At 26.1% G+C, this 9,752-nt stretch overlaps 1 protein-coding gene across 1 annotated transcript in view; it reads left to right on the top strand.

The window, feature by feature from the left end:
• LOC102676619 (laminin subunit alpha) overlaps positions 1-9,752 on the top strand; it is a 46,139-nt gene that overhangs the window by 18,193 nt on the left and 18,194 nt on the right. Inside the window, exons 4-11 of the mRNA XM_006624813.2 lie at positions 1,755-1,968; positions 3,026-3,235; positions 3,319-3,591; positions 4,363-4,500; positions 4,579-4,851; positions 5,571-5,870; positions 5,949-6,107; positions 6,614-9,693. Coding sequence (XP_006624876.1) covers positions 1,755-1,968; positions 3,026-3,235; positions 3,319-3,591; positions 4,363-4,500; positions 4,579-4,851; positions 5,571-5,870; positions 5,949-6,107; positions 6,614-9,693 — 4,647 coding nt within the window. The remainder of the gene's footprint in view (positions 1-1,754; positions 1,969-3,025; positions 3,236-3,318; positions 3,592-4,362; positions 4,501-4,578; positions 4,852-5,570; positions 5,871-5,948; positions 6,108-6,613; positions 9,694-9,752) is intronic.

Genomic DNA, 9,752 nt, shown 5'->3' with positions numbered 1-9,752 from the left:
TATTATTATATATTATATATTATTTTTTATTTTTTTTCTATATATTGATTCACAAAAATATTATATAGTCTATATTATATAGATACTGTTTTATAGAAAATCATTCAGAAATTCTGATTTGATTAAAAATTATATATAAAGTTAAGTAATAAATTATATATAGAGAAATATTTTTATCTATGGAAAATTTTTTTAAGGAAATTAAATCAATTTCTAAAGTTTTTAATATTTTTTCAATTTTTAATATAATTTCATTTAAAAATTTTTTGCAACAATATAGAATATTGAAATTAAAATTTTTTATAATTTAAAATTTTGTTCGGAATTATAAAGTTACATTTAAAAAAGCATTGAAATTTTGCGCATTGATTTTATTTTTTTAAAATAATATTTGGTTAAAAAAAATTAATTTTAAAAATAATTATATTTTACATATTTACTTTTATTAAAAATAAAACATTTTCTTGAAAAATTAACAAATTAAAAAATAATTTTTTTTTATTTTTAATCAAATTAAATATATAGTAAATTATACATATATGAAACAATTTTCTTCTCGAGCATTACTTAAAAAAATCAATGGATTTCAATGTGTTTTTCACTTTTTTTAAATATAACTCTGTATTAATTCGAGATAACAAAATTTTACAAAATAATTTCTGATCTTAATGTTCTATTATCTTGTAAAAAAAAATTTCCAAATGAAATTAATATCAAAAATTAAAAAAATTTTGAAAATTTTGGGAATTTAATTTCCATCTTTTAATTTAACTTTCTTAGTTATAATTTAACTTTCTTAAAAGATCTTTAATTGATAATGAAATTGCTTTATGTATTATAATAATATATGTATTATATTTTACATACAAATTTTCATTGGAATTAGAATTTTTGAATTAAATAAATTTCTTTTGAAATTCCAAATATTTTATATATTCCAAATCCACTTTTGGATTTAATTAGTTAGAAAAACTATATTCACAAAAAACCGACCATACATTCTATTTCTATATGTTCGATCATGATAGCATATGCATCAGTATACAATCATTTAATCTATATATACATACTATACATACATTTTTTATGCTGTGTAAATAAAATATAAAATAAAAAATATATAGATTCTTTTATGCTATATACCAAAAAAAAATAAAAGATGGAGTTCTCGATCTTTAAATAATTAGGAATAAATTTTTCTGTTCTAGGCACTTATATTTTAATCTAATTTAACCAACAATTCAATAAAAGATAAACTAAAATTTAAGATGAAATTTTATGTTTTATTTTTTTATGAATTTTTAATTATATAATAAAATGCATCATAATATATTAAAATATATATTATATATATAATAATATATTAATGTAGCTGCTTATAGAATAAAAATCTATATAATAGTGCCCAGTTAACTATCACACAATCAAGAAAATCGATATTTCAATTGTTATCTAGAAGTTGTTCGTGTTTTGTTTTACGATATGTATTTTAAGTTTCAAAAGTATATAGATGCCTTACCTAGAGTTCCAATTTTAAGAATTATGGAATATTGGAGATAATTTGTAATATTTAATTTAAATAAACAAAAAGTGCGATAGAACTGGACATTACTATAATTATCTAAAAAATGAAACGTCTTTTTAAATAATCGAAATAATAATATACTTTTCTTAAAAAAAATAAGATATGCCATTTTTCTTAATACAAATCAAAATAATAAATAAAAGATAACAATTGAATTATTGTATTTTAGTATTTTTATTCCATCAAAGATATCAGTATTGGTGGTCGATGTATGTGTAATGGCCATGCGGATACTTGCGACATATTGGATCCAAAGATGCCGAAGAAACTGTTTTGCAGATGCCAACATAATACCTGTGGACCCCAATGTGCGACTTGTTGCAAAGGGTTTGAACAAAAGAAGTGGCGACAGTCTACAGCATTTAAGAAGTTCATATGCGAACGTAAGAATAATTTTCATCTTTTTCATACAATTTTGTTTAATACACATTATTAATTTTGTTTCATACATATTAATTTGTTCTAAAAATTTTTTTGTTTCTTTATTGTACAAATCTCTTATATTTTCCTAAAGCTTTCATAATTTTATTTTTCGAAAATAGCAAATCACATTTTAATATTTTATCATTTATAAAATTTTATATATTTTATGTATGGAGGATCCTAATATCAAAGTTTTATTTTCTTGGAATTTTCACTATGATAATTTTCACTTGGAATTTTGATTTATTTATAAAATATTTAAAATAAGTTTTAAATATTATTCAAAAAAGTGATTTTTTTATGAAAAATCAAGTTATCTAATTATTTTATTTCATGTATAATTATAAAATGATTAATTATATCACGTGATTAATTAGTAAATTTTATCTTTTATAAAGAATTTTGATCTTAAGATTCTCATAACTAATTCTAGAAATGATATTTAAGTTTATCACATAATTACTGATGTTGGGTCCATAAAATCAAATATTTCTTTCTTTAAAATAAAATAAAAGAAAAAAATAAATATAAAATGCATATTTTATGATGAAAAATAGTTAGAATAACATTATTAAAAATATATATTTATAAATCAAGTTATTAATTTAATAATTTTATTAATGATAGATAAAAAAAATGTTTTAATATTAATAAAAGATAAATCAAACTGAACATTTGTTAAATTATCTCAAAAAAAAAAAAAATAAATAAATAAAATAAAATAAAATGTGATAATTATTTTTAAAACTGAATACAAAGATTCCCAAAATAGATCATATTAATATTAAATTTATTAATAAAAATAAAAAAGAGAAAAATAAAAAATTTAAATCAATATTTATTTTTTAATTTCAAGTTCATATTTTTTTTTTATTTTCAAATCTCTCTTTTTTTTTAAATAAGTACTGACGAATGAGTTATGAATAATTGAGTAATAATCATTTTTCAAAAATAAATCTGAAAAATCTCTACAAAATTTTGACAAGCTTTAATTTAATATAATTCATACTTTTTTAGCTTGCAATTGTTTTGGTCATTCCGATGAGTGTGAGTACGATCCAGAAGTGGACGAGAAACACTTGTCTTTAGATATTCACGATAACTATGAAGGTGGCGGTATATGTAAGAATTGTCGGGATAACACTGAAGGAATCAATTGTAATCGTTGCAAACCAACGTTTTATAGACCGGGTAATAAACCTTTGAATGCAACTGATGTTTGTCAACGTAAGTCATTGATCTGTTAAAACAATGGATTTTAACACAATTTTAATAAATCATATATTTTATATATTATTAATTTTTAATAGCATGTCAATGTAATGCACCCAATTTAACCGGAAATTGCGCGGATATCACTGGCAAATGCGAGTGTCGAAAAGAATATACTTCACCTAATTGCGACAGTTGCAGCTTTGGACATTATGGTTATCCAAATTGCGTTCCATGTCAATGTTTTAGTAATGGAACCGATGGAAATCATTGCGAAGCCATAGATGGATCTTGTCCGTGTAAATTGAATTACGCCGGCCATTTCTGCAATCTCTGCGCGCAAGGCTATTATAAATTCTCTGAATGTTTACGTTAGTAAAGAAAAATTAAATTGAGTTAAGATTGAAAATTATAGTATTTTTGAAACTTATTATGTTATATGGAATTGTTATATATATTTTAAAGTATATTTTAAAGTAAATTAATAACTTCGATTTAGTATTATTTAATTAAATTTAAAAATTTTAAAATTTTTATAAGTATATGCATAAAGAATATTTAAAAATCAAGTTTATTTTTTTTAAATAAAATTATGTATTTTTTTAATATATCAAAAAATATAAATTGTTTTTTTCCATAAAAAAACTATTACATCATATATTATTAAAATATTTAATTAGTTTAACAGATATTTTATAAAATTTAATTCTATAAAACTTATATAAAAAATAAGAAAAACATGAAAAAAAATTATTATTTTATATGTCTATAGGAAAATAAGGAAAATATGAAAAGAAAATTGTTTCTCGTTTTTTATCTTTCATATGATAAATTTTATAAAATTCAAATTAAAATATCTTTCAAATTAATAATTTTTTGTTACAATTTAGATATTTTTTTAGAAATAATATCGATTAATATGTTCAAAAATATATTCTATTTAAGAAAACAAAGTTGATCTTTGAATATTGATTTTTCTTATATATTAAAAAAATTTTAAATATCAAATAATTAAATTTCGAAATTATTTAACTTTTGTCTCAAACATTTTTCAATATAATCGACAGTTTCAAAAATATTTCAGTCTTTAATCAATTTTACAATTTAACAATTTTATAATTATTTGTTTTTACAATATGCAGCTTGTGAATGTAATCCTTTGGGCTCCCACAACGCTGAATGTGATGTAATTTCGGGTAATTGCACTTGTAAGAACAACTACGGTGGAAGAACATGCGATATTTGTGAAAATGGCTATTACAATTATCCTTTCTGTACATGTAAGTATTTAGTGAATTGTTATATTAATGTTTAATATTTTTAAACAAATTAATTATACATCGATAACAATTTAATAGTCTGTAACTGTGATTCACGTGGAACCGAGGCAGAAATTTGTGATAAATCAGATGGAACCTGTTTATGCAAAAAGGGATATGGCGGTCCTAGATGCGATCAATGCATCAGTGGTTATTATGGATATCCGAATTGTAGACCATGTAACTGCAGTTCAATAGGATCATCTTCTATTAGTTGTGATACCATAGGAAAATGTTCTTGTCTGGTTAATTTCGCTGGAAGAACATGCGATCAATGCAGTCCAGGATATTATATGTATCCTGAATGTATAGGTATATAAAATTTATATTTATTATCTATTTCTATTTGATTTAAATGTAAAAAGTTATAATTTCACTAATTTGTTTCGATAGTATTAGGAAAATAATTCCAACTTATCTACAAAAAATGTTTAATTTAAAATAATTAAAATTAAGATTGAATTTCAATATTTTAAATTAATTGCTATTCAAAGCAATTACTGTTCTATTTTTTTGATTTCTCATGTATTTTAATCTTTATATATTTATTCATATATTTAATTATAAATTAGTCTTTTATCTGAAAATTTCTCCATTTATAATAATAATAAGTTTAAGAGTTTTAATTGTTTAAAATATGTTGATTTTAATTAATATGATTTATATCATATTAATTTTTTTTAATAATAATACATATAAATAATACATACAAATAAAGTATCATTCTTAAGTTAAATTGTTCGAAATTATTTTTTCAATATAAATCATTATTTATTTAAATTTTTTTTTTATTAAATTTTTATTTAAATTAATCAATTATTTATTTAAATTTATTTAATTTAAAATATTTTTTGAAATTTTAAATGAACATCTATTAATTTAGCTTTAAAATATTTGTATTAAATATTTTTATCTTTCATAGAATATTAATTTTTATTGTACGATAAAAAATATTAATTAAACAATTTCAAATAATTAAATAATTTTATAAAAAAATTTCTAAAACTGATAATTCTATTCTAATTATTTAGCCTGCAATTGTGACAGCCATGGTTCGATCGGTGCATCTTGTGATACAGAGGCTAAATGCCAATGTCGAGAAAATTTCGATGGTATTAGATGCAATCAATGTAAAGAAGGCTTTTATAATTTCCCCACTTGCGAGGGTTGTAATTGTGACCCGGCAGGTATTGTAGAAACTTTTCAAGGATGTGGCTCTTTGCCTGCTGGTGAACTTTGTCAATGTAAAAATCGAGTCGAAGGCAGGATTTGTAACGAGTGTAAGCCGCTCTATTGGAATTTGCAACCTTATAATCCTCAAGGTTGTGAAGGTAGGTAAAATTAAGTCTTACAGAATAAATAATGCAATAAATAACCGTACTCTTTTTTTTTTTTTATTTTGTTTTAAGAATGTCAATGTAATATACCTGGTGTCATTGGAAATATTGGTGAATGCGATACAAAATCTGGTCAATGTATCTGTAAACCAGGAGTAACTGACAGAAGTTGCAATCAGTGCGTAGATGGTACGTACAATCTTCAAGAAAGCAATTTCTTCGGTTGTACAGGTATGTAATTTTTATATGTATTTTTATATTGATGAAAATTATTTTATATTATTGTATACTTTGAATGGCATTGATGATTGATCGATATGAAATTTAGAAAAGATAATGAGGAGAAAGAAGTTATAAAAAAGAAAATTAATATTAGATTATGTTTAAACATTTATAATAATGTGATTTGATTTGATAAGAATTTATATTTTTGAATTTTATTTGTTAAATACCATCAAAAGACACAAAAATAAAATAAATTTTGTTTCTTCAAAATTATTTTAACTTAATTATAATAAAAAATAAATATAAAATATAAAATATTATATTTATATTATAAATAAAATAAAATATAATCTTCCAATAAAATAGTACAAAAAAAAATTATATATTTCATGATTCGTCTATTCTAAATTTCATGTTATCGGTCTTCAATGTCTTTCCATTATTTATGGAAAAACATTGGAAAAATATCCATTATTTCGATAAATACAAATTATATAAATTTTTATCCTTAGACTGTGCTTGTGACATCGGTGGTTCCGTTAATCCAATATGTGATAAACAAACTGGTCAATGTCAATGCCAACCACGTGTTACGGGTCTTACCTGTAAAGAACCTTTAAAAGCTCATTATTTTCCTACACTTCACCAATTTCAATATGAAGCAGAAGATGGAAGAATGCCCAGCAATAGCCCCGTTCGTTACGGTTTCACCGAAGATCTCTTTCCAGGATTTAGTTGGAAGGGATATGCAGTATTCTCTGATCTACAGGACCAGATTATTCTAAATGTTTATATTCAGAAATCTTCTCTTTATAGAATGGTCTTAAAATATGTGAATCCAAATAACGAACCAATCCTTGGTACAATTACTATAACTCCAGAAAATCCATCAGAAGTAGAACAGCAATTTAAAGTTAACTTCAAACCAACTGTAAAGCCATCTTTTGTAACCGTCGCGGGACCTCAAGGTAATCTTCCCTCGGCCATGGTTATGAATCCAGGATACTGGTCCATTAGTATCGCTACTAAGAAGAGTTTTTTCCTCGATTATTTTGTGTTGCTTCCGTCTGAATACTATGAAGCAACTATTCTGACTCAAAATGTGAACATTCCTTGCGAGATTGGTTACAAAGGACTCTGTAGACATTATGGTTATCCTAATCTGATGATGTTTGATTCTGTTCACGGAGCTGGCGGATTCTTGAACGAAAACAATGTCAGAATCCCTTTGAGTGAATATTTTACAGATAAAGATATTTTGTATGAAATTGATAGAGATGAAGTTCCATTAATTAATGAAAAACAAGAAGAAATACATTTTGATTTAAGAATCTCGAAACCAGGTCCACATGTTTTGCTGGTTAGCTATGTGACTCCTAAATATGAGAATACTACATCAACTCTTCTTATAGAGGCAAATACTGTTGGTAAAGGAAAGGTGACTCTATATCCTTGCAAATACACTAGTATCTGTAGACAAGTAGTGACTGATACATATGGCAGAGTAGCTACAATGAATTTCTCTTCGAACTATGTCAGTTTAATTTTAACTGGAGAACCTACTTCGAATGTTGCCATTGATTCTATTATTGCTATTCCTTACAATAAATGGTCTTTGGATTATGTTAAACCGAAATCAATATGTGTTAGAAAAAATGGAAAATGTGTAAAAGGCCAATTTCCAGGAGCAGCAGATGCTAAGAAAATCGAATTCGAAACTAGCAGCACAATTTCCGAATCTGAAAAAAGGCCTTTTGGTATTTATGATAATACTACCAAATTAATCTACTTGGATGATGAAAACACAACTGTAGATATTCATGGAAAAGTCTTACAACCTGGAGATTATATATTCATTGTGCAATATTATCAACCAGATTATCCAGAATATGAGCTCGATGTATTAGTGCAAAATGGTAAATTTTACGAAGCAAAAATGTCCGTTCCCCATTGTCCCAGTAACAGCGGATGTCGTAGCATAGTGAGACAAATGGACAACAATATTAGATTTCAATTAATTGAGAACTTTATGATAACCTTCAAGGAAAGTAACGGCAATGGAATATGGTTGGATTATATCTTAGTTATTCCAGCTGAACAATACAACGAAAAAATATTAAAGAAGATTCAATTCGATCAAACAAAAGAGTTTATTAAAAAATGCGGCTACAATCATTTCCATATAAATATCACTGAAGAAGGTTTTTGTCGTGATTCCATTTTCTCTTTGACAGCAAATTACAATAACCGTGCTTTGCCGTGTAATTGTGATATCAATGGAGCTATAAGCTTTGAGTGTGAAAAATTCGGAGGGCAATGTCTTTGCAAACCAAACATCATTGGAAGACGATGTGAAATCTGTAAAATGGGATTCTACGGTTTCCCTAATTGTGAACCATGCAATTGTCCCAGCACAGCTTTATGTGAACCAAAAACAGGTGCTTGTATCTGTCCACCAAGAGTCACCGGTAAACGTTGCGATCAGTGTGAAGTGGGTACTTACGGATTCCATCCAATTCTTGGCTGCGAAGAGTGCAACTGTTCTCCTCTGGGTGTAATCGATGGGGATCTGCAATGTGATTTCTTTAATGGTAGCTGCAGATGCAAAGAGAATGTAGTTGGTAGACAGTGTGACAAATGTCAGCCTGGCTATTCCCAATTCCCGCATTGCGAAAAATGCGATTGTGACATTAGAGGAACTACTGAAGAGATATGCGACCAATATACCGCGGAATGCTACTGTAAGGAAAATATTCAGGGATTAGCTTGTGATGTGTGTAAGGAAGGTACGTTCAATATTCAAGAAAACAACGAAGAAGGTTGTACCAAATGTTTTTGTTTTGGGAAAACTAGTAGATGCGTGTCATCAAATTTGTATAGAACCCAAATATCTGATATGGTTAACTGGGAATTAGCTCTGTTCAATGAGAAAAGTGGAAATATGACGTATTTGCTAACAATTCCACATGAATTCAATTCAACGAGTATCGCAATTGATCTCGCCACTAATGATACTTATGGAAACGTTATTTATTTCTCAGCACCAGAAATCTATTTAGGAAAGAAGCTAACTTCATATGGAGGATTTTTGAATCATACTGTTTATTACAGTACTGGACCATTCGGTAACGCTATTAGTGCTGCTGATATAATTCTTCAAAGTGCCGACACAATTTTATTTTACTACGCTGAAGAACAACCACCGTCATTCACAAACTTTCAAGCATCTTTGGAATTAATCGAGATGAACTTTGTGACCCATAATCGCCTTAGCGCCACAAGGGAACAATTGATGGTGGTTCTCGAAGATCTTCAAGGAATATTTATTCGAGCTACATATTGGAATCCTAGTATAAGAGCTTCTTTATCGTATATGACTTTAGATGTAACTACGGAAATTTATTCGCCTCAATACCTTCCAGCAAGTAGTGTTGAACAATGTCAATGCCCACCTAATTATCAAGGACTTTCATGCGAGGAATGTGCTTCGGGATATTACAGGGTACAATCTGGACCTCATGGGGGATACTGTGTTCGTTGTGAGTGTAACGGACACGCGGATACGTGTGATGTGAATACTGGTATATGTTTGGTAAGTTAATTCAATGAACTTATTGATTCGATTTGTTATTTGGATATCATTATAAGGAA

The sequence above is a fragment of the Apis dorsata genome, unplaced genomic scaffold (assembly GCF_000469605.1).
Source record: "Apis dorsata unplaced genomic scaffold, Apis dorsata 1.3 scaffold_1135, whole genome shotgun sequence".
In the NCBI taxonomy this organism is placed as follows: Eukaryota; Metazoa; Arthropoda; class Insecta; order Hymenoptera; family Apidae; genus Apis; species Apis dorsata.
This window is presented reverse-complemented; position numbering and strand designations above follow the sequence as displayed.